We start from the raw sequence: 26,989 nt of genomic DNA, 5'->3' as shown, positions 1-26,989 counted from the left end.
AGTAGGTGAACAAAGGAATTATAAAAGCTAATGCTGGATAGATAGATAAAAATGTATTACCATATTCTCTCATATGAACTCACGAAAAATTTAGGATTCAGCGTGGGAGAAAATTACTTCTTAAGTCTGATATTAGATGCAAAGGTTATGGAAATTTCCTCCCTGGATGGTTCTTTTCTCATTCAGCACCCAATTACCATTAACATAACAGCTGTGTCAGCTAGCCAGGCTGCTTCTGAGAGTAAACAGGAGTTCTGTAACCTTTCCCTCACTGTCATACCGGAGAAAGTGCAATTTCACAGTAGTACTGGAGTGCTACATAAAAGTCAATTACATAGACGACCCATTTTTATTGATAAAAAAATGTGGGAACTTATCAAGAAGCAGCACACTTCATATTTATAGTTTACACTGTATATGGACTGACCACAATGAGGCATCCTTTAAAAAATTTCAGGTAAAAACATGGGGAACCAACAACGGGTGTATTCTCCCTTGGGTAAGTCTACTTCTCCTACAGTTAAGGCCTCTTTGGCTCTACCCTCCCCTGTCCACACTAGAAGGCCTATTATTTCTCCTGTAGGTGTCTGCTGAGGTAGTCAAGTTGGTGAGACTTTATAGGTATAGCTTGTGAAATTCTGACTTTTCTTGAAGACAAACTCCCTCTTCCTCTGGCCCAATACCAAATGGTTAGCCCTGAAAGCATACCTACATGTAACTATATATAAATATACAACTGAGAGCTTGTGTTTATGTATTTAGGTGTAGATGTAACCAGCTTGTTAAATAAGAAACACAGAACCGATTGCAGAGTTAAAAACCACGAGGTCAGAGGAAAAGCGGAAAACCTTACCCTTCACTGCTTCTGCGGTTCCTCCTCTCCACAAGAGACCTACTTCTGTGCGTCCTGTCTATTTAAAGACTTTCTGTTCTGTTTTCTCATTGGTTGTAAACCCAGCCACATGACCTCCTTGTCACTGCCTGTTTGTACAGACCTCCAGGTCTTCTATGGTTGGTATTGAGATTAAAGGCGTGTGTCTGCCATGCTGGCTGTGTCCTTGAACACACAGAGATCCGCCTAGCTCTGCCTCCCAAGTGCTGGGATTAAAGGCGTGCCCCACTACTGCTCGGCTTCTGCTCTGGCTTGCTCTGACCTCAAGGCAATTTTATTGACATACAAATAAAATCACATTTCAATACAAATAAAATATCACTATATTTAGGAAATTATATTTAATGAAAAAGTGGCCATGGATTTAAAGAGAGAAAGCAAGGATATATATGGCAAGGCTTGGAGGGAGGAAAGAGAATAGGGAAATTATATAATTATAATCTCAAAAAATAAAATACATATTGTTTTAAAGGGGGAAATATCTGCCTGTTTCTTTGGAGAATCCAGCACATGAAAATATTTTAAGCTGAAGGAAAATAGATTAATAAAACATGAGTGACACAAGATAGGGCCGTGAGAAGTAGGGATCAAAGGATAAAATAGGAATGCATTAAAATAGCATGATGAAAATCATCCTCTTGTATGATCTTGTATGTTAGCTGCTCTCATTGATTCTCTTTGATATAATAAAGCACTGACCAAAAGCAACTTGGGATGGGCGAGGGTTTCTTTCTTTCTTCTTCTTCTTCTTCTTCTTCTTCTTCTTCTTCTTCTTCTTCTTCTTCTTCTTCTTCTTCTTTTCCTTTTGCACTTTATAGTCCACATGGGTGAAAGCCAAACAGGACCTCAAGGAAGAGCCAGCAAATAGGAGTGGAAGCAGAGATGTTGAAGCTGCTCACCAGTTTGCTCTCTCAGCCTTTTTCAACTCCCTTTCTTACATGCTCATTTTACTAAAGATGACACTGTCCATAAAAGGCTTTTATAGCTAAAAGATTTCCTGTGTCCTGCCTGGTCTGTAGTCACTCAGTCCCAAGTAAACACACAAAGGCTTATATTAAATAAAACTGCTCAGCCATCAGCTCAGGCTTACTCTTACTAGCTCTCACACTTAAACTCAGCCCATTTCTGTTAATCTATATGTTGCCATGTGTTCTGTGCCTTTACCTGTGTGCCATTATATGCTGCTCCCTGGATGGCAGGCTAGTGTCTTCTCAGCTCTTCTCCCTTTCTTCTTCCTGTCTATCTGAATGTATTTCTGCCTGCCTCTTAGCTGCCTTACCATAGGCCAATACAGCTTTATTTAGCAACCAATCAGAGCAACACATATTCACAGCATACAGAAAGATATCCCACAGCAGGATTTGTCCTCCCATATTAACTAGCAATGACAAAAATGTCTGAGAGGCTAACATGCTCGAGACAATTCCTTAGCTGTTGTTTCCTCTTCCCAAGTGACTCTAGTTTATGTCAAATTGACAAATATTAACCAATACATCAGATCCAAAAATTAAAAGTCATCAAAATTATCAATGAAAATACCCAGCTATAGACTCTGCATACTTCACACGTGGACTGTCTGGAAGATACCCCAGTGGTCAATACTGTTGCAACTGTGCTAAGAGTAGCTAATTGTATTATGACTGAATTTGAGTTTGTTTCATAGAAGAAAACACATACCTGGCAGTGCACAATTAGCAACAATGTCTATGAGTGCAGTAGCCACAAGCCTTGTGGGGGAATTTACTACAGATGTTTTGCAAAATAGACATAGAGTTACAATGTCTTCCAAATTTATGTTTATATGCATAGAATGGTACAGTTCTCAACCTTGGCCAGAGAAACTTCTATCAACAGTGTGGGACACTCCAAGTCAAGACTCAGAGGTGATCAAGATTCTGAATAAGTGACTACTTACTTTTGGGCCCTAACACAGACATCTATGTCATTTTCTCTAATTAGCATCTGACTAAGTATCTCATGACTTTATGTATAGTGGATTTAAAGTAACAAATGGCTGTTGTCTCTTGCGTATCATTCTAAGCTGACACTTGAATTCCTTAAAAATCAATTAAAATTTGCAATAAAAACTAGTATAAAACATGGACAACTAAAGTATGTAACTGGAGACCTTCTCTCCAGCCCCTGCCCAAGCCCCGTTAGTCTGACAACCCACTTATAAAATAAACACACAGACGCTTATATTATTTAAACTGTTTGGCCATTAGCTCAGGCCTACCATTGTCTAGCTCTTACTCTTCTTATATTCAGCCCATTTCTATTAATCTATACTTTGCCACGTGGCTTGTGGCTTACATCTCCCTTGTTATGGTGGGAGCTCGTAGTTCTCCCCTTGCCTTCCTCTTCTCCCAATTCTCCTCTCTCTTAGTCCCACCTATACTTCCTGCCTGGCTAATGACCAATCAGTGTTTTATTTACAAATTAATCATCCATAGCAAAAGTAGTTGTTGAAAGGAGTGGTGAAAAACACCTTCAGCATGTGATTCAGGAGATGGAAGCTGGAGTTTCCCCAGTTCCATGTCAGTCTCCTCTCCATGGAGGGAACCTGTCTGAAGAGCACCAACAATAGAAGCCATCTGAAATGAGGAGTTGAACTAATGTCAAGAAAACAATGAATGACATAAACTTGTATGAATGGAGATAGATACTATTTACACACCATGTTTGCTTATCTTTCCTGATGGCCGTTTTGTGATATATAACATCATTTTAGGGGATTACCAGATATGGACCTCTGCTTATTACATCTTACAATGACTAAAGTGGTAAAAAAGGGACTCATATTATTTGAATTTTCAATAGATTATATCCCCAATTTGAAATTCTAGCAAGGTATTTTGAAGATGTAAAAATAACATGAAATGAATAAAAAATATAGTTCATTTTGCTATGTTTTGTTGCTAATTTTACACTCAGGATATTTTGGTCTTGAATTTTATAGTTTATTTTATATTTACATTTGGTATTAGGAGTTTATAGCAAGACACTTTATTTTGTAACAATATGATACAGTGTTTTACTTTTGCTTTTATAGACTTCAAGTATTTTGATTTGCTTACTTGGTTTTTGAATACGATGATAAAACTCATATTGGTGAATCTGACCTCTTTTTTTAAGCTAACCAATTCCAATAGCAGTCTCTTCTGGAAAATTCCAAGCACATACTTAGAACTAGCAAATTACCTGCTTTCTGGTTATTCTGTAGGCCCATTAAGCTGAAACACAACATTTACCTTCATTTTCAGTCTAGTCCTGTGCAGAGATGAAAAAGGGCATGGCCAGTAGATATTTTGAGGGAAACATGAAATTCAGATGTTAAGTGTGCATGATTTAAATACCTGCCAAATTTTTAGAGCCTTTGTGTATTTTACATTGTGAATGAGATTATACCTAGTTCATCCCATGCAAAGTATTTAGTATTGATTTAATCATAATTAAATATAATTGTTTTATAATTTTCTGGTATGAAAATACATTAGCATTTTGCAATTGTGTATTAGTGTAATATATTAATGTTTCTTATAGTCTTATAATCTTAAAGTATCAGATTTTACTTTTCTACATGTAGTTCAAGTCAGGAAGAATAAGGTATGCCCTTGCAATTAATGATATTTTTCAATATATTTAAAATCTTAATTATATCATTAAGTATCTTGGCAAGAATTATAATATTCCATATCACATTTTTAACCATGAAGAGTGTTTATCCTGCGAAGTCATTAAAACCTGTCAGTAACACATCTTAACCTTATTAATATAAATGTTTTTGCCCTGCTTAAATTATGCCCATCTCTGGAAAGAACGATTTGTTGGGATTCTTGAAGAAATTCACATACATCACTGCTGCTCAAAATAGCAAGACACATGTTCTCCTATTCAGGATGTGCTTAATTTATTTCCAAATGAATGGCATTGGTAATTGACACAAACGAAAATAGTTTCTTCTCTAAATGTCCATGATCGATGGCTGAGGGGAAGTGTAGAAGAAAACAATCATCGTATGCCCTTAAAAAAATAAAATCAGCTAGAGCACTTCTGAGGGTGAAGGGGAGAAATTGCGCTTTCAATCAGTGTCTTGTGAAAGTAATTAGAAATCTGTTAGAGAAAGCAAATCAATGAAAGCTGTATGTGATATCCTGTGACAGCACCTGCTTCTCTGAGACTTTGCCTTCTTCACATTTGCAGGAAATTGGGAAATTAAAAAAAAATTGAAGATGAAAATAGCCATTCTTTTTTTAGTCTTAAATAACTCGAAAGTAAAATTTATAGAGTTCAAAAATGCAGAGTTAATGCTAAGCTCAGCAGCACAAAACAGCTACTTTTTTTGTATTTTTGTTGTTGTTTTGTTATTGTTTTTATGTTTTTGTCTTTTTGAGACAGGGTTTGTCTCAAAGCTTTGGCACCTTTCCTGGAACTCGCTTTGTAGACCAGGTTGGCCTTGAACTCAGAGAGCTGCCTGGCTCTGCCCCCCAAGTGCTGGGATTAAAGGCGTGCACCACCACTGCCAAGCACACCACACCTACCTTAATGATATCCTCAGTGCTGGGCACATTGTCAAGGTTAAGCAGCTAAATTAATATGAAATGTGAATAAAAAGAATTAAATATAATCATTAAAAATGAGATCAGACACTGTGAATAGATCTTCCATGGACAGGCACAAGGATTTATTTTAGAACTTAAATTGTTAAACTCTTAGAAGGAAATAAATAAACCCGTTTGTTTATTCGAATTTCATTTCTCATTTATGAGAATTTGTGGAGAACTCATATAAAAACTAAAGGATATTATCCTGATGGTTGAGACTATAATAAGCATGGGGGCTATAGCCCTTAAGGAATAACTTTTCATTTCCAACATCCTTAATGAAATTCACATATTTTATTTCACTGAAAATTGTTCTGAGAGTCAATGACTGATGAACAAGTATAGTTGTTTTAATTTTAGTTGCCTCTATGTTCATAATGGTTTTCACACATAGTTGAGTTGCAGTAGCTACATACATGTTTCAAATTCAACCTAATTCTATTACTAAATCTAAGCCAAGCTTATTTTCTTAAGAAATATATCAAAATGTGAAATTTAATATTCACGGAATGCCATATATTGCCTGAATTCATTTAATGTCTAATTAGGGAAAAGGATATTTGTCTTCTCAAATGTTTATCGTTTTCTATGGTAAATCCTTTAATATTTATTGGCTAAATTAAAGGAATTTTAATGACTTATTTATAATTGTTTGGTTCCTAAAAATTTCAGTAGTGAGGAAAAATATTATAGAAATATGAAATAAATTAAGAAGAAAAAGGAATACACAAACAAAGATGGTTCATATTAAATAAGCAAACTTCTACAAGGCATGTGATTAATTTTGTATTTAATTTTGTGTGCCCTTCCCTCTTCTATCCCAGTTTACACCTCCCTGTTCCATGATTCCTGTTTTCTACCCTGTATAATAGTGTGTCAAATATCACTATAATCTTTTCAAAAAAGTCATCTATCAGGGTATTTCCCTCCTGACTCTAGATTATAGAATCTAGTCAATAGAATAGATAAAACATGCCACAGTTGTATTTTTTTTTAAAATGTACAGATTTAAATGTATTGTGCCTGTAACATTTAGACAAAATATTAAAAATTCCTAAAAAAAAGATACAACTGACATAATAACAAACTGTATTATAATCCAAATGACTTTTGAAGTTTTGAGTTGTTATCCTAATTTAGTACATTATACAAAACAATTCCCAAACACTTCATGTTCTCAGAGGTGTACAGCATCCTAATCTATCAAAGTACTGCACAAATGAAGTATTTTAATTACTCCTCCATGCTCATGTCCTTTGCATGCAGAGTCTACTCTATGCATTAGGGTTCCTAGTGATATTGGGTTCTGTAGATGTTGTCCAAAGAAGAACGACATATACATCATGAACATCTTGTACAGTATCTCCATTTTTTAATTCAAACTTGGTCCCCTTGCTTCCCCCTATATTCCCTCTACACTCAGACCATATTGATCTTACTTTCTCCATAGATTTTTCCTATAAATTGATGAGACTTTTTTTTTCATTTTTCTTTTTCTTTTTTCTCTTTTTTCCAGAGCTGAGGACCAAACCCAGGGCCTAGCTCTTGCTAGGCAAGTGCTCTATCACTGAGCTAAATCCCCAACCCTGAGACTTATTCTTGATAAGCCAATAGTTTACCGGCTCTGGCTTTTGGCATAACGTGGCCCTCAGACACAGTGTTGTAGTGCAGCACGTCATTGTATATAGGGTTTATGCTGCTCTGGTTTTTTACAATAGAATTCTTTCCTGTTTTGATACTCACTCTAAACTTGCTTTCACAATCTGAACATGACAATTTTGCATCTGGAGTGCATTCAGGCATTTCCTGTCATTCAAGTACATAGGCTTTGTAAAATATTTCATTTGACTCTGGAATCTTACAACTCTGAAAAGCTCTAAAGAAAGGCATCATAATTTACCTTTATGAAAACTGAACAGGGATTTCACAAGGAAAGGACAGAAAGCCAATGCACAAAGAGGAGAATTTGGTTGTTAGCTTACTTATCTAATACTGAAACCCTTTTTGCCTGAAATGCTGCTTTGTAAATGCCAAGAGTTAACAAAAATGCATTGGGTATTTTGATGTGTAAGCATTTTGAATCCGTAGAACAAACCACCATGATTCATTGTGCTATCTATAAAACATTTTGATTTTCCAATCTCATAGGGAGTAAAAGGATTTACAAAGGCCTATGAAATGTTTTGGATGTTCTACTGCACAAAGTATTACTGTTCGGCTTCACTGAAAACTGTGTGTGTTGGATATTGAATTGAATGTGAAAGTTTGGAAGGATCATCATGCCCTCCCGCTTCTTTGGTTTGGGGTAGGTGATTTAACATTTTTGAGCTTACATTTCCTGATCAATGAAGTAGGAACAGAATAGTGTTTCCTGCAGTTTCTCGATTCTGTCATAGAAGTGCTGTGTAAAATACAGAAGTTTGTTTGAACTGGAAAAAAAAAAAAAAAAAAAACCCTGAAGGTATGCTTCCTGTCCTTGAAAAAAATTATCTGAAATTTGATGAAGAGAAATATTTAAAATTTAGTAATGTTCACAGTATATATACAGTAATGACTAATATCTTTTAATAGACTGTAAATTGTTGCCATTTTTTAAATAGAAGGTTAGGAAGTTTTCTTTTCTTTTCTTTTTGTAAATAAATAATGAACTACTGTGAGTAAAAATACAGACAGATTTGTGAATGTTACCACATGTAGGAAAAAAAAAAGAAAAGTTGGATTTCTGTGTGTCTGTTTAGTTTTGACATTTCATTATAACCACAAGAGTTTTCTTTGTCCTCACTAGCTTATTATCAGAATCTAAAGTACCCTAAATGCCATAGTATTAGAACACAATATTATTCTCAAGTCTATTCCAGGAGGGAACACTGAATACAGCACAAGGGCTCCTCTTCAAACCCAGTGGCCTAAAACAGCAATGATCCTCAAAGGTGGATGGGACCATGGGCTTTGGGAGGTATAAGATGTGATTGATGGGGTGTTCTTATAGAACTCCACATGGTGAATGGTTTTATTTTGTTTGTTTGTCTGTTTGTTTTGGGGGAGAGTAAGTGAGACACAGCCAGTTGACAAAGACCAGGTTTTTAGAAACAAGTTGGAATGTTCACTAATGTTCCAAGGTGAAGGCTGAGACTGTTTGCTCTGTATTTTGTCCACAGTCTCTGCTTCAGACTGAGTCTGATGACCGACATCACAGTGGGCACAAGTGGAGTGCCTTAAACTCCTGGGGAAAGGTGCAAATTCTGGCCTGGAAATGAAGAAGTGGAGGCTTTGTTTCACTAGCTTCAAATGTGAAGGGAAAAAATAATAATCAATGTGTTACTATTACTACTGTTACTGTGACAATCGCAATTATTGTCACTAGCATTCTCCTTTCTGATGAGCAGATGGCCAATAGAAAATATACAGTTGTGGCAGCAGGACCAGGACTTATCCCAGATGCATGAACTGGCTTTTTGGAGCCCATTCCCTGTGGTGGGATACCTTGCTCAGCCTTGATACAATGGGGAGGGGCTAGGCTCTCCTTCAACTTGGTAAGCCAGACTTTGTTGACTACCATGGGAGGCCTTACTCACTCTGAGGAGTGGATGGGGGTAGAGTGGCAGGGAGGTGAGGAGGTGGGGGAAGGGGAGGGAGGGGGAACTGGGGTTGGTATGTAAAATGAAAAAAATTTAATAAATAAATATATTTAAAAAAAGAAAACATATAGTTGACAGAAGCGATGACTAGTCCACATTTAGAAGCTATATTTTATTTCATACTGCTGTTATCACAATGATGGTTTTGTCTAGGATTATGGTGTGGCCCACTGGTGTATCAATTATAGCTTCAATGTTAAGAAATCAAGCACATTTCAAAGATGCCTCAATGAAGCTTATGAAATGAGTGAGAGAAGAAAGCACTGGACCCCTGCTGACAGCCTATTCCCTACCTTACCTCTAGGACTTCAATAAGCTCCCAGACTAAAATTTTGGAGTAGAAGATTACTAATCCCCCAGGTGCCCTGTAAGGTCATGTGCTTTGAAATAAATAATATTTAAAATGTAAGTGGTTAACTTATAACCTTTGTAAAGTAATAAGCAAAGATAAACAGCAGATGGAAAAGAAGATTAGACAGTGTAGAAGATTTGCCCTGCCGTGGAGCTGGAGAGATGACTCCAAGGGTGTTTCTGTTTTTGTTTTTTGTTTTTTGTTTTTTTGTGTGTTTATCTATTTGTTTGTTTGTTTGTTTGTTTTTACATGCCAGCCAGTTTTCCCTCTCTCCATTCCCCCCACAACCCTCTCCCAATCCACATCTCTTCCATTTATCATCAGAAAAGGGCTACTCTCCCATGGATATCAACTAGCCAAGGCATATCAAGTTGCGGCCAGACTAGGTACCTTCCCTCCTATTTAGGCTGGACAAGGCAACAGAGTAGGAGGAAAAGGGTTCCAGAAGCAGGTAACAGAATGAGAATCAGGCTCTGCTCCCACTGGAAGACCAAGCTATGGAACTGTAACATGTATGTGCAAAGGGCCTAAGTCAGTCCTATGTAGGCTCCCTGGTTAGATATTTAGACTCTGTGAGCCCCTATGTTAGTTAGTTTGGTGGGTGTTCTTGTGGACTCCTTGATCCCTCTGGCTCCTAGGTAGCACAGAAATTGGGAGAGTGGCCAGCCAATGACTATTCCAGCTTGAGACCCATACCATGAGAAGGAATCCATCTCTGGCACTGCCTGGAGGGCCAGGACACAATAGCTGGATAGTCCAGAGAAGTAGAATAGAAGCAAACAAAAACAAAAAAGAAAAAGGAAAAAAGTCAATTAAATGATTCCTGATGATATTCTGCTATACTCATAGACTGGTGCATAAGCCAGTTGCCATCAGAGAGGCTGCATCCTGCCGCTGATGGAAACAGATGCAGAGACCCACAGCCAAACATTAAGTGGAGTTTGAGGAGTCCAATGGAAGAAGGAGAACAAGGATTGTAGGAGCCAGTGGGGTCAAGGACATCACACAAAACCCCACAGAGTCAACTAACCTGGGCTCATAGGGGCTCACAGAGACTGAATCATCTACCAGGGAGCCTTCATGGAACTGACCTAGGCCCTCTGCCTATATCTTACAATTGTGTAGCTTGGTCTTCTTGTGAGGTTTCTAACAGTGGGAACAAGGACTGCCTCTGACTCCTTTGCCTAATTCTGGAAGTCCTTCCTCCCATGAGGTTGCCTTTTCCAGTCTTAATAGGAGAGGAGGTGCCTAGTCACACTGCAACTTGATATGTCATGGTTGGCTGATATCCATGGGAGGCCTGTACTTTTTTGAAGAGAAATGGAGGAGGAGTGTGGAGGTGGGGGTGGGGAGGAAGAGTTTTGGGGAAGGGAGTGGGAGGAGAGGAACAGGACAAACTGATCAGGCTGTAAAATTAAAAAAAAAAAGAGAACCTATATATGTATATTTATAAACACAGTTATGTGAATTATAGGAATTTGTAGGGAAATAGTTAATGATATTATTCCTAATGACTTTATTCAGGCATCCTTACTATTTTTCCTTAGTCCTTTTCTCTCCTTCTTCTGTACTTCTCGCAATCCACCCTTCTTCTCTCTGATCACTCACCTCCTCTTTGGCATTATGCTTTTCCTATTATGATGCCAATGAAAATAAAGCCATTCTCAATTCTTAAAATGATACTCATTTATCTTATGCACTAACAAATTCTTCCGTAATTTCACTTAAATAGTTGGTCATCTAATGCTTACCTTGTGTTAAGCATTGTGCACAGATTTTTTTTTTTTATATTATTTCTCAGGACTAGACAAAGTAATATGATCATCTTATCCATTGTTGATGATGGCACTCAGGAAGATACTTTCAGTATCTTTTGTAAAGTCACGAAGCTAGTAAACACTTACGATTGGAATTGAGGTCAAATAGCTCATGCTGTTCTGATTCTTTTAATGTCCATAGAAAGACATATGTAAGCAAAGCTGTTAAGTCAACTGAAACACATAGTTCTGGTGTGAGGAGATCTGTATTAGCACTTGAAACCTCTCTCCATGACAGAAGCCAGAGTAAAAAGCATGGCATAGTGTGAGGCCTAAGTCCCAGGCCAGATGGAAGCATGTAAAGTATATGTGTAAGTTAAAGTCAGACAAAATCCCAGCTTAGGGGGATGAGTATAAGCTCACACTGCACTTCCAGATTAGGAGTTGTTGGGCTGATCATTATTTTTATTTGAGCATACCCAATACAAATGATTCACCAGGAATTCTCTTGGGTCACACCATCCTTACACCACCCCCAAATTATCCCCTATTAAAGGAGCCATTATTACCGTATTTCCTTTCAAAATTCATGGGAATACATATATATATATATCTCCAGTGTAGATCTCCCTCTCTCTTATACCCCCACCCCCTCCACATATATGCATATGTGAAATTAGACTCTATAGGGCCCTTAAAATTTCATTATCAATGATTTTCACATTTATAAAAATAGATATACCTTGTTCTTTTTTTTTTTTTTTTCCAGAGTCTCATGACAAGGTTTATCTGTGTAACAGCTGTTGCTGTCCTGGAACTTGATTTTATAGATCAGGTTGGCCTCTAACTCACAGAGATTCAACTGTCTCTGTCTCCCAAGTGCTGGAATTAAAGGTGTGTCTACCATTTCCCAACTACCCTGGGCTTTCTTTAGGGATATATTTTTGTGAAAGGAATGATTATTCATTTGATTCACAACCACTCTTTTGACCATTGTCAGAATTTATTAATCTAATGACATTCTGATACTTTATCACAAAATTTTAATCTAGTTTTAGAAGGTGGAGTCTAGATATTAGCCCTTCTCAGATATCATTTCTGTACCATTCACATTATCAAGTCTGTCAGGCCATTATTTTCATCATATCCATTGCACTCAATCCAACAAATAAATGACAGCATCTATTTTGCATTTTTTCAAGACATTTTATTGAGTTGATGATAGGATCAGCTAGACTTTTATGTTTGTCTAGTACACTACACAATTACAATCTTGATAGCAAGTGCAACGAAAACTTTTGTGAGCTGATCTCAGGTAATTTCACTTTATGGGGAATGTCAGTTTATCTCAATTACATTTCCTTCATTATTTAACCCACAAAATCATTTCCACTAGTATTCTAGGTTTCAGCTTGTACAAATAACAATTTATTTCTATGTGATACCTTAGAAATCCCTGTTATTCTAGAACCTTCTTCTGGCTTTACATTTTGGGATTCAGTTGTAATGTGGAGTGGTTGGGTTGAGTAAAATTCTAATAACTTACTGAAAACTGGGTCAGTAAAGCCTCTGGAGTGTTGGTGTTAATTTGATACTCACGTTATCCAGCACTGTAGTTTCACATGATTGAAAGTTTAAATATATGTTTAGATGTCCTTTGACCTTCCTTGCTTTATCTGAGAAGCAAGTTTCAGTGAGTTATTACTGTGTTTGATCCATTTCCTTTTCTTCTATCAAGATCAACTAGGATCAATCAGGTTACTCCACTGCCCTTGACACCCACCTACTGTTTACTTGTTCTAATCATTACTCATTAAATTGACAATAAGACTTAGGCACTATTTTACTGGTGATAACATAGTACAATTTATTCCTTTATTTGTAAAGGCCTTGAGGTAGCAAGTGTCCTTTATATTAATAGGCGTTTTTAAGGCTTTTTATCTTTTCTTCAATAAGGTAACTCAAGCAATGCCTGAATCTATAAGTTTTTGTGAAGAATTAGAGTTGGCTGACTTTTATAAAAACAGTTGTGTTTTGATAAAGGGTTCATTTGTAGCCAAATGAAATTTATTCTGGATAATGCAGCAGAAGTAAGTGTGTGTGTGTGTGTGTGTGTGTGTGTGTGTGTGTGTGTGTGTGTGTGTGTCTGTGTAAGAGAATTCAGGTATCTGTGCACGTCTGTGCAAAATTCATGAAAAATATACAGTCATGTTTAGATATGTGCAAAGCCATCTAAAGAAAGCTTAAAGAAAAATTCCTAAATGAATAATTTTATAAAATTATTCCAAGGAATACAAAAGATACAGTTCATCTTAATGAAAAGATGAGATTTATTGCTGCCATTATTTTTTCAAAATAAAACTTCCTCCCCTGTGCCTGGATCTCAACTTTGTATTCACCAGTGGTACCATATTTAGATACCCTTTGCTTTAAGCAAGATCACAATGGAGTCCACAGGGATTCCCCTTAATCAAGCTGCATTCTTCTGAATGTAGGACTTGTAGAAGAGATTGTGATTGGAGTTGCCTAGCTCATTTGAATAAATCAGCTTCCACTTTTGTAAGAAAAGCTCCTGTGTAGTCTGTGGAATCCTCTCTAGACATGAGCATGCACACATATTAACATTTTGCAAATCTGGAACATCCTGATATTTGTTGAAATTTCAATTGGAAATGTTGGTATTGGCAGTGAAATTTGTAAAGTGACTTATATTGTTCTAGGACTATTATTTTTCATAATCAGATTACTCACATACTTTGATTCAAGAATTCTGGTTCCATAAATTCCTGGCAAAGAAATATTTTGAATTAGAAACAAAACCACAAATTTTCTAAGGCATATCACTTTGTCATGTGTAACTTAATAAAATAAGTGAATGTAAGTGGAATATCATTGAATAAAATATTTGCAGATAGAATGTGATTATTTGATAATAACATGTTTGATACTAACATGAAAAAATGGGATATGCAAATGAAGATATTTGGCACAAATGCTATATAGTATTACTTGCTACTAATATATGTCTGTAAACTTCATTGGAGGAATACAAAGAATAAATATAAACATCTACAATGAGTAACTATGGTTACAGATGATTTTTTAAAAGTTTTTGTCTTTATTTATTTATTTATTTTGAGCTGGGGATCGAACCCAGGGCCTTGCGCTTGCTAGGCAAGCACTCTACCACTGAGCTAATTTTTTGTCAATAGAATATTTAAATATGTTAAAAATAAATATGATGTGCTTTATTTTAATGTCTAGATTCTTTATTTTTTTCTTAAATTATTGTAATATATACTGTATATGATTATTTTCTATATTGTTTTTTATTGCATTTGGGACTGAAGTTAATTCCAGCTTCAGGAGTGTAGCTATCACTATGGTAGCTGTCACATCTAACAGTCCCCTGGGTAAAATAGAAACTTGACAAATGAGAGTAAAATGTACTGAAGAGAAGCTTGTTACAGATTATTAACTCACAAATCACAAACAAAATGTACTGCTTTATGGACTATTGTAATGTGTTTTATGGAGTTGCATAACCTTGGATTAATCATTGTTCCTTTTCCTTGAAAGGTATTATTTTACACATCTGACTTGAATCTCCTTCATTGAGTCCTTTAAAATCTCTATCACTGGGGAGGACCTGTTGTCTGACCTTGGCTTTCACTGAAGCTATAGCTTTGTCTTCCTATGTACACTCAATTAAACTCTTTGTTCCCTTTCTCCTTTCCATTATTGTCATCAATAACATGGGGGGCTCCCATCTTCATTTCCACAGGTAATTGAATTGGTGAATTATTTTCACATTAATCTGGATTTATTTAATGATCATTCCCAGCAATGAAACTTCCAACCTTAATGCTTTTTATGTCTTTCCCATAATTAATTGTACAGGATTTCCTAGAATCCTGAAATTGGAAGACTGGAAAATACCATTGCTTCCCATGAGGTCAATGAAGTTTAGTGTACTTTATTTTGTCAATAAGTTCCTCTTCACTTCTTTTACACCCTCTTAAGAGCCTGGATTAATGAATGAGAAAATGTTGTGGAATGCTGATCACTGGACACTGCTTAGCTATCGTCCTCTTGAAAAGTCAGCAGCTGTTATTACCTGAAGTAGATCTTCACAAGATCGGGCCCATCAATTTTCCATCATAGAGGTTGGGGGAAGAGCTCACACAGTCCCTTCCTTTCCCAAGATTTATGGACTGTTATCAGCTATTGGAGTAGAAGGCTTGAGAGGCCCCAACTCTTTCAGAGATCCAGAGACAAAGAACAATATTTTCTAGGGGTAGAGGCCACACCTCTTCCTAAGGATGTATGCAGTTAGCTGAGAGTTAATTTTTTCATCATTGTTGTTGCTGTCTCTATGTGGCCCATGCTCCTAAAGGTAATCATTGAGCCACACGTGGGTGAAAGTGTTTCTTTGGTCTATCTTTGTAGAATAATCATTTTTTTTTTGTCTCCTCCAAAAACCATGCATGTCACTTTTGGTACCTGAATGTAGACTACCACAGAAACAAAACTGAGAGTGGGAGGCAGCCTTTCTCTGTCTCTGCTATGGATGATGGAAGATTCAACTAGAGCTAAACTTTGAACAGTAATGCATCTGCAGAGGAAGGCCATAAATGACCGTACTTTTCCATATGGTAGGGGGAAACATTTCTTTGCTGGTGTAGTAACTGTTTCATTACCTATATATACCTATGAACAGAAGTGTGTTATGTTTTCCTGTCTAATGGCTGAGGGCCTGTAATCTAGGGCAAAACACACACATACACACACACACACACACACACACACACACACACACACGTCTATGATTATCAGATAATAGTCTACTTTTGAACTCTTGGAATTGGGAAAAGTTTTTTAATGATGACGTGAGAGAGTCTCTCATAGGGTTTTCAATACGTCTTAGGAGATGGACAGTGGATAGAATCAGCATTATTACTGTGGAAGCAAAGAAAATAGTATAGCTACTTGTTCATCTTTAAGACAAAATGAGGTTTCTTAATCTGAGGCAACAGGAAAGAAATAAGTCACTGATGGTCTGGTTCATAAGAGCACTTAGGGCAACTTGGTTATCATCCATAGATGCCCTCACTAATAGTCTTTAATATAAGACTAAGCTAGAAAATGGGCTGACATTTGATAAAGTAACTGGGAATATTTGATGCTCCGTTCAGACAGGGTTTGATGCAAAGTTCAGGAAGCCAGAGCAGGCAATGTTCAGATGAAAACTAAGAAGGTAGTTGATTAATCAGGTATTGATATTGGACTTCAGTACTTTTGCTGAGTCCTGTAGGTTATGTTGTTTATTTTGAGGATAAGGCTCTGACGGATCTAAATTATTTAGAATAGCATGTAAATGAGTTTAGCAATGTGCTTAAACAATCAAAAGTGAATAAGAAAAAGGTAAGAGGAGTCAGAGTAACCTGCCTGCGTCAGTCACAGTCAAATGTGCCACTATTCTTGTCCAGCCAATGTTTCTATGGGATAAATAAGGACAGAAAATGGAATTCATGCTTGTAGACTTCTGGAAGACTTTGGAACCCAAGGAAAAGTTTATGAAAGTATTGAGAACATTGCAGGTGAAAGATGCTAAGCTTATTGCAGAACAGCTATTTCCCCAGAATTAGGAACATATGTTTCTCCTCCAAAAGACTGTATGATGGTGATGATATACAAACACCAAGCCAAGAGAACTCACACCAGACAAGGTGTGGCCAATGGAAAGACAACAATGAATTACATCTAGGCATTGTACCAGGGAGCCTGTGCCACTCTGTATATGTGAGTATGGCTCTTCTCCTTCTCTTGTTCCTAGACAGAACATAAAAATGAGAGACAGCCCCAATCATACCAAGTAATCTGGAGTCAGAGAGATGCATCACAGCCCTATAGGGACATCTCAGGATGAAGAGACAGGAAGTTTCATGAAGAATGACTGAGGATTGTGCCTCCTATCCACATCACTACACTCAATATTGATCTTTTGAGAAAACAATACAAGTAATGAAATCTTTTTATTGGTTTAGCTAAAGGTGTTCTCCAGTAAATTTCTAATCCAGCTTCTGACTCCTGAGAGCAACTGGTACTATCTTGGAATGAATAACAGGTGGTCTTTGGAGACCCTACCTACACTTTGCAAAAGTATTGCATTTCCCACTTGATATGATAATAATATCTTTGATGTTTTACAGATTTAGAAAAGCATCTGAGTGACATGCAATCACCTAAAGGAGGGATGACAGGAAATCAGTTCACACAGGGTACAAGGCCGGATATGCCTGCAAATTTATTGGGAACACCAAAGCCAAGGGAAAAAATCCCCAAAGCCTATTTCTATAAAAAGTACAAAAATGCTTAAAGAATTTAATGTAAGATTACCTGTGTACATGGGGAAAAAAAAAGATTCTCCTAAAAGTCGCAAGATTACTTAATAAGAATCCAGGATCCATGGGATGGTCTCTTATCCTAGGCCTTGAGAACTTTTACTATTATAGAATGATTATTTATTATTTTAAGTAACTTTAAAAATGGTTCCCCCAGTTATTGGTCTTCCTGTCACAATAAAATATGATGTATCCTCAGCATTTTATAACACTTTTCTTTATCCATTATAATTACTCTGGGACAGTTATAATGAATCAGGCTCATTGCATCAAGCCACTGTTAGAAGAAAAGATGTGCTCTCCTCTCCCCTCTCCTCTCCTAGCATTTTTCTCTCCTCCTTTCTTCTCTCCTTTCCTAGCAAAGAACAAACCGAGGGCCATATACATGGCAGTGCAGCATGCCATTGATCAACATATTGAGCATTTCATTTAATTACTTCTGATCTTGAAGACAAATTCCAAGTTTGTGCTCTGTCTTTATAATTAACCTTTGTCTTTAAAAGTCTTCTGGCAATTATATAATGTAAATGATGCTTGATCATGATGAAACAGGCAAACAAACAAGCTAAAAAACACCATCATACAATTCTATGATCATTCAGAAGAGAATGATTTATTTCAGAAAAAAATGTATTTATATCAAAGTGTTTCTGCTTAGAATCTGAAGACATGACTATGAAGAAATGATAACAAGGGGTTCAGGGAGTAATGAATCCTTACACCACTGATGGGAGTGAAATGTTCTGCAGTCTCTTTGGAAATTAGAATGAAAGTTCTTAAAATAATAACACATAGAACCACACACAAACAAAATATACATACTGGGCTATTGTTCATCCATAAGAACAATAATTTTGTGTCATTTGTAAGAAAACGAATGAAACTGGAGATCATCTCATACAAAATAACAGACTTAAAACACAAAATAGTCCATATTTTGTCTCATGTGCAGATCCAGAAATCTCTCTCTCTCTCTCCCTCTCCCCCCCTCTCTCTCCCTCTCTCTCTCTCTCCCTCCTCTCCCCTCTCTCCCACACACACACACACACACACACACACACACACACACACACACACACGTACATTCATACATATGTACATGTGCCTAAACATGCATATGAACATATGTGAAAGAAATTAGATGGATAGCTATTTGGAAGGAATAAAATGATGAACAGAAAGGAATTGTATGACAAGAAACGTTGTGAAGGGTGAATATGAACAAAATATATAATATAATGTTACCTTCTATCTGAAATGACTTATAAAAGAAGACTTGAAAAACCCCTTAGCTTTTACTTTTTCATCCTCTTTTGAGTATATACTAAGACTCCTCAACAGAATGGGAAAAGGTCTTCACAAACCACACATCTGACAGAGGGCTGATATCCAGAATACATAAAGAACTCAAGAAATTAAACATCAAAATGCCCAACAGTCCAATTAAGAAATGGGCTATAGAACTAAACAGAGAATTCTCAACAGGGGAAGTTCAAATGGCTGAAAGACATTTAAGGAATTGCTCAACATCCCTAATTATCCAGGAAATGCAAATCAAAATGACTCTGAGATACCACCTTACAGCTGTCAGAATGGCTAAGATCAAAAACACAGAAGACAGCTTATGCTGGAGAGGATGTGGATCAAGGGGAACTCTCCTCCACTGCTGGTGGGAATGCAAGCTTGTACAGCCACTTTGGAAATCAATATAGTGCTTCCTTAGAAAATTGGGAATCCATCTCCCCCAAGACCCAGCTGTAGCACTCTTGGGCATATACCCAAGGAATGCTCAATCATAACACAAGGGCATTTGCTCGGTTATGTTCATATCAGCATTGTTTGTAATAGCCAGAACCTGGAAACAACCTAGATGCCCTTCAACTGAAGAATGGATAAAGAAAATATGGTATATATACACAATGGAGTACTACTGAGCAGAGAAAAACAATGACATCATGAGGTTTGTAGGCAAGTGGATGGATCTAGGAAAAATATCATCCTGAGTGAGGTAACCCAGACTCAGAAGGACAAACAGGGTATGTAATCACTCATAGGAGGATACTAGATGTAAAACAAAGATGACTAGACTGCTACACAACTCCAGGGAGGCTACCTAGAAAACGGGACCCTAGGAAAGACACAGGGATCACCCAATGACAGAGAAAAGGATGAGATCTACATGAACAACCTGGATGACAGTGGGAGTAATGAAGGGCAAGGTTTGAGGGAAAGAAAGCTAAGGGGAGCAGGAGATCCCAGCTGGATCAAGAACAGAAAGGGAGAACAAGGAATAACAGACCATGGTAAATGAAGACCACATGAGAACAGGAATAGGCAGAGTGCTGGAGAGGTTCCCAGAAATCCACAATGATACATCCTCTGTAGACTGCTGGCAATGGTTGAGAGAAAGCCTGATTTGACCTAGTCTGGTGATCAGATGGCCAAACACCCTAACAGTTGTGCTGGAACTCTCATCCAATAACTGATGGAAGTGGATGGAGAGATCCTCATCCAGGCCCCAGGTGGAGCTCCAGGTGTCCAGTTGTCGAGAAGGAGGAGAGAATGTGGGAGCATGAATTGTTGAGCCCAGGACTGGAAAAAGCATGGGGACGAAAGGCCAGATGAATGGAAGCACATGAATTGTGAACCAAAGGCTGTGGAGCCCCCAGCTGGATCAGGCCCTCTGGATAAGTGAGACAGTTGAGTGGCTTGGACTGTTTGGGAGGCATCCAGGCTGTGGGACCTGGACCTGTCCTTAGTGCATGAGCTGGCTGTTTGGAACCTTGGGCTTACACAGGGACACTTTGCTCAGCCTGGAAGGAGGGGACTGGACCTGCTTGTACTGAATCCACCAGGTTTAAATGAATCCCCAGGGGAGTCTTTGCAGTGGAGGAGTTGGGAGTGGAGGGGAGGGGCTGGGGGAAGGTGGGGGTGGGGGCGGGAAGGGGGAGGACAGGAGAACCCATTGCTGATGTGTAAAATTAAAACACAAAACACAAATATAATAATAATAATAGTAATAATAATAATAATAATGATGATGATAATAAAAAGATGATACTTACACCCCTTTTCCAAATGATGGCTCATTGTTTGGAAATAGGGTTCACATTTTTTTCTTCTGTTTTAGAAAAAAAAAGATGCCTCAGCTACAGCCACAGGTCAGAACAAACAAAATAATTGATAAGTACATAGTGTACCAGGCACTGGCTTTGTATAATGTGTCAGAAACTTGTGCAAAACTTGCAATGCAGAAACTTCAGTATAATGGCCTTATCATATTATTTTAATAATCTTTTATAAAGATTCTGACTGAGGTTTTTTTTTTGTTTTTTTTTTTTATCTCTGTCCTTTGTTTAGGCTTGACCAAACAGTTATTATTTATTTACTTATTTAATTTTGCTCAACCGAGATTATATACTTTGAAGTTTGTCAGTGAAAGAAATCTAAACTTCCAATTTCCCATCTCTAGTGGTAACTTCAAAACTCAACTTTGGATGTAGAACTGCTTAGAAATTCTGTTATTGTCCAGTTCTCAATGAGTTGCTTTTTGCTTCTACATTTTATGGCATCTATGTTTGTCTAAATTAGTCCAGGTTTTTCTTTCACTTTTTTCTATTAAAGACTTATTTTCTTAAATTTTATTTGAAATAAAGGTTTGGATTGATTCCTATCACTCTCCCCCCCCCCCCCAAGGACATATGCACACATATGCATACCTACATACCTACCACCACACATATGCATATTCACATAAACACACACCTACATAACCCCCCCATACATATACACATGCATACATATATACATATACACACACACTTACCTACCCTCCCCCACACATATACTTATTCATAAACATACACATATGGTTATGAAGTACAAAGGAACATCTGTTTCACAGGAATCCGATCTCTCCAAGTACAAATAAGTCTCTGGGTTTCTCTAAATTTTCATCAAAAAGTAAATTACAAAGCAAGAAGTAAAGTCGTCCAGTCCTGTTGGCACAGGCCTGTCATACTGGGGAACTTGAAAGGCTGAAGTAGGGAGAATATAGATTAATCGTCAGTATGTACCATGATGTAAGTTCAAAGCAAGTGTAGGAAAACTAATGTAAGCCTGACTCAAAATCAAAACCAGAGCAGGGATTAGTCCCCAAAGGGCATGGAATCCCAAGTAATACACATGCGCATTGAAACCCCTACCGAAACACACACCACAAAAGAAAGAAGGAAGTGAAAAAGTTAAAAATGTAGAGGTACCTATGTAATTTTAAGAAATTCTATAAAATATTCATCAATGAACATTTGATTTTCTAGTTAAAAACACGAACTGTGGACATTTTCCCAAAGATTTTTCTTATTTATATAATATTAGCAATATGGAAAACTAACTTATTTATTTTACCATACCTATTTTTAGTTAAAGCTTCACTAATGGCTGAAGAGTTTCTCAGTGAAATCACACTTTGTCTAGGTTGTTTATTAAAAAAATAAAGAAATAAAAATATGACGGCCTTGGGCAGAGGCTGCTAGATGATTTGCACTTCCACGGACTTTCACCCTCACTAGTTATGTCTTGCAACACACTGAATATTATGGGTTTACATATTGATATGTGCCTATCATTCCAATTAGCATGGACACTTTTCCATGGGCTTGGAATTTTTAAAAATGTAAGCAAAGCACAGATGAAAATACATGTATTTTGATTAGTATTTCCATTATCATCATGTAAATGTTTTTTGAGAAACAAAATTATGGATGGTAACTCATTTCAGAGACATTATCTTGTGAGGTGAGGATGACTTCAAACTCCTGACCCTTCTGAAGGAGAGAGTGATAAGTGCTACAACAAACACATTATGCAATACTTGGATGAAACCCAGGATTTCTCATTAGTCAAACACTTTACTAACTGAAGCAAGGGCCCACATATCTTCCTTTGTTTTTTTAATATAGCATAATGATTAACACCAAATATGTAAGTATGTTTTTAGAATATAATATATACTTTTTTTTTTTTTTTTTTTTTTACCAAATGTTCTAAGACTAGTGTGTGATACTATCTGGTTAAGATAGTTATAATTTTTCGAATAATTTTGTCAGTAAAGCTAAAATTGAAGTGAGAACTACATTATTATTTAACATGACCTATAAAACTTCAATTTGAATTCCTCCCTTTATATTTTGGAGATTTCAAATTAGGTAAGCAGTATGAAATCATGAAAGTGAAATGTAGTAGTAAGTTTCTATCATTACTGACATAGTCCAATAGGAAGACACCTGCAATCTTCCCACATCTTCAACAGAGTGCTTCCTAAGGTCCACGCAAGGATAAAAGAGACTGCCTGCTTTATAGACTGATAGCTACCTGATAACTTTGTAACATTAGTTAATAGTTACTTTTTGAAAGAACAACAAAGATAGAAATTAAAATAACAATCCTAACAACCCAGAAGTACTTAGGGAACGTAAGCCAAAAGACCAGCAAATACAATGCTTATGATAAATCTAACATCTGTGAAACAAAAAGTAAACAGAAACAACTCAATGTCAAGTTTTATTGTATAATATTGAAATTTTAAGATTGAGCCAAATTTAGTTTATAATTATATTAATTTCTCCATAAGTCTTTGAATAAAATTTTTCCATGTATTTTTTTGCAAATATATTTACACATATTTTATTCAAGAAGACCCTAAATATTTTGTGGTGTTTTCAAAATAATATGCAACATCAAAGTATACTAATTGTACTGTAAGTACTGTATCTTAATATAGTCAAGTCTGAGCTATCTTGAAAACAAATGTTAAAACCTTTTTTTCTTAATTTACTTATGCTAATATAATGTTTAGCTTTAATTGGTCTACAAAATTCAAAATACTGTCTTGGAATGACTCAATACATACAAACATACATTGTACAGTGTTTAAGTCAGGTTAAATGTATATGTGTTTTAGTATAGTGGTAAGTTTCTCTGGTCCTGCCCAGCTCTGTGGTCCTGCAGCTGCTTATAAAATAATCTCTTAGAGGCTTAATATTATTTACAAACTGTATGGCCTATGTCAAGCTTCTTGGCTTTCATCTTAAATTAACCCATTTCTATTAGTCTATATTTTGTCAGGAGACCGTGGCATTACCCATCTGTGGGCATCTTGCTGCTTCTTGGGCAGCAGCTGGGCATCTCTCCCTACTCTCCTTTCTTTTCTCTGTATCTCTGTATGGATTTCTCACTTGCCTCTAAGCTGCCTTGGTGTGGACCAAAACAGCTTTATTTATTAGCCACTGGGAGCAACACATAGTCACAATGTACCGAAAGACATCCCACAGCATTTCAGTTTTTTACTTTTCATGGTGATAACTTCTGCTCTTGCTATACAATATAGAGAAAGAATGTGCACGAGAAATGATGAATGTGTATTATAAATATTAATATATACTTTAAATTTCCTATTTAGAATGGATGTGGTACATAAACCACTAATTTTCTCAGATTAAAGCATCTTTTCCTTAGTGTGAAGAATTGTCTATCTAATGAAGCATTGGCTGTGCTTGCTATGTGATTTATACAAATAAATCAGACTAGATATAGACTAAATGTAATCTAAATGTCTTAAACCACTAACATTGGACCTAGTTTCTTTTCTCTACTACCATATAACCACATGTGATAAGATATGTTCATGTTTAAAAATAGTTTTATTTTAAAATATATATCTAACAAATGATATAAGCCCCAAACAATTAAATGTTGGCTTGACTAGAATTCTAAATCATCACCTACAGATTTGGGTTATTAAGAATGTGTAAGAGAATAATCTTTTGTGTGAAGATTATTTATTTTACTCTGTCCTCTTTTGACAGTTAACAATATAAATATTATTTGAAGCATGAAGATAATGGAAACCATGAGAATAACAACTATTTCAGAGCAAAGAATTGTAGTTATATGACTATTTGAGGGAAAAATAGTGATGCAGCAGAGACCTGCTGATTATTTTACATAAAAAGCAATAATTTTGTCAAAAGCAATGATTATTGTCATTATTCTTCATGTGGGATTGCAAGGTTTCAAAGAATGAGCCTGGTCCAGCACAATTGATTGCACAGGGACAATGCATCAAAGGACTTACATTCACACTGCTCACATAAATGGTAGTCTCTGAGGAACACACAGACAGAATTGGGTTGATAAATATTTTACAGAGCCATTATCCAGTAGTTCTGAGAGTTTCTTATTGACAATATCAAGGGCTTTGAGGGGGTATTCTGCATAATAAATGTGAAAATACAGATATAGAAAGGTCTTTGAAGGATAATGCCTTTTAATTTAACAGATAGGTTACAGGAAAGCAGCTTGCCAGGGATTCCAACTCCATGCCAGCTCTGAGTCATGATGTTAGTTTGTGAGTTAATCAGAATATTCTGAGGAGAATCCAAACATAGAAACACCTGAAACTTCTATACTGAATCCATTTACATAAATCACATCCAAAGAGCCAATGAATCGTAATGTTCATACTGAGTCATTGCATGGTTAGCTTAACAAAACTTGTAGACTTGACCCAGAAATATACCATACAATGTCAGAGGAAACAATAAAACCAAACAACCATAAAACATATATTATTTGCAAATTACTCAGGCCCAGAAAGTAAAGTTTTATCTCTTCCTGATTTTTTCATTTATCTATTTAATCAACCAACTGTTTGTTCAAACAAGTGCAGGTAATGTTTTATAAAAGTGCTAAATTTCTGGAAATCAATAAAGACCTTGAAAGTGAATATCCATTAAAGGTAACAGGAGAAGACCCCAGAATGCTGCACAAGCTTTCCAAACAGAAGTGTTGCTTTACCCTTGTAGGGACAGTCTATGCTTTGCTTTGAAGTGAGTTACCAGAAATGCATACAGTTGAAACTAATCACTGTTTGTGTTTCAACAGAAAATATTCCATAAAAGGTGAATGCTTTAAACCTATTATAAATGATAGAAAGTTGAAACAGTTTAGTAGGGTGAGTTCGCAGCTGTTATAATATAGTGATGTACACACACGTATAAACATAGTCATACGCATAGATGTCCATATGTATTGACTTAACTATTTACTGACCTCTTTTTATTTAAAAAAAAAATTATTCATTTTACATACCAGCCACAAATCTCCCTCTCATTCCTCCCTCAGCTCCCCCAACCCCAGCCTAACCTCCCTCCTTGACCCACTCCTCATCCCCTCCTCCAAAAGGAAATGTTCTCCCATGGGGATACAGCAAAGCCTGGCACATTCAGTTAAGGCAGGACCCAGCTGTCCTCATCTGCCTCAAGAGTGAGCAATGTGCCCAACAATAGGTAATGGGATCCAGAAAGTCAGCTCATACACCAGGGATAGATCCTAATCATACTATCAGAGACCCCTCAAACAGACCCAATTACACAACTGTCTCCCATATGCACAGGGTCTAGTCTGGTCCCATGCAGGTTCCACAGCTGTTGATCTTAAGTTCATGGGTTTCTAGAGGGGAGGGGATAGGGGATGAGAATCTGAGGGAACAGGATGGTCGAGATGGGAGAGGGATGGAGTGGGAGAGTAATGAAAGAGATATCTTGATAGAGAGAGACATTATGAGGTAAGGTAAAAACCTGGTGCTTGAGAAATTCCCAGGAATCCATAAGGATGTCCCCAGAATAGACTACTAGAAATAGTGGTGAGGGTGCCTGAACTGGCTTACCCTGGTAACCAGATTGGTGAATGCTCTAACTGTCATCATAGAGCCTTCATCCAGTAACTGATGGAAGCAAAAGTGGAGATCTACAACTAAGCACCAGGCCAAGCTCTGGGAGTCCAGTCAAAGAAAGGGAAGAGGGATTATATGAGCAAGGGGGGATAGGTGCCAATATAATAATAGGGAAATCTACAGAGACAACTGAATCAAAGAACTTAATTGTATCAGGAAGCAATGCATTTATGATCTGGTTTTTATTATTGTTAAGTATATTGTGGGTTTATATGACTGACATCTCTGAGCAAACTTAGTATGTACCAGTACACACATCTCTCTTCTATTTATCTACAACTCTCTAACTGATGTCTTTATGTACAAGGCTGGCTGTTGTTGTTTTTCTATTGCCTTAGAAGCTGCCCCTGAATCTACTGATATTTTAACTACCTTTTGTGGCAGCTATACAGTTAGTGCTCCACTGCTCAGGCCCTGGCCTGGCAGTATTTCTGGTCCAATATTCACGGGCTCTGATGTTGACACCAAATGTAGTTTTTAACTAAGTCTGTATCATTCTTTTTATCCATAAAGGCACATAGGCAGCTGTTGGCATGAAAACCTCAGAG

General features: G+C 36.8%; 1 protein-coding gene across 1 annotated transcript in view; it reads left to right on the top strand.

Annotated features, from left to right (window-relative positions):
• The first annotated feature begins 465 nt into the window (after positions 1–465).
• LOC118569866 (angiogenic factor with G patch and FHA domains 1-like) overlaps positions 466–26,989 on the top strand; it is a 29,708-nt gene continuing 3,184 nt past the window's right edge. The window contains 1 exon segment of the mRNA XM_036168116.1: positions 466–499. Coding sequence (XP_036024009.1) covers positions 466–499 — 34 coding nt within the window.

This window comes from Onychomys torridus, chromosome 18 (genome assembly GCF_903995425.1).
Source record: "Onychomys torridus chromosome 18, mOncTor1.1, whole genome shotgun sequence".
Taxonomy (NCBI): Eukaryota; Metazoa; Chordata; class Mammalia; order Rodentia; family Cricetidae; genus Onychomys; species Onychomys torridus.
This window is presented reverse-complemented; position numbering and strand designations above follow the sequence as displayed.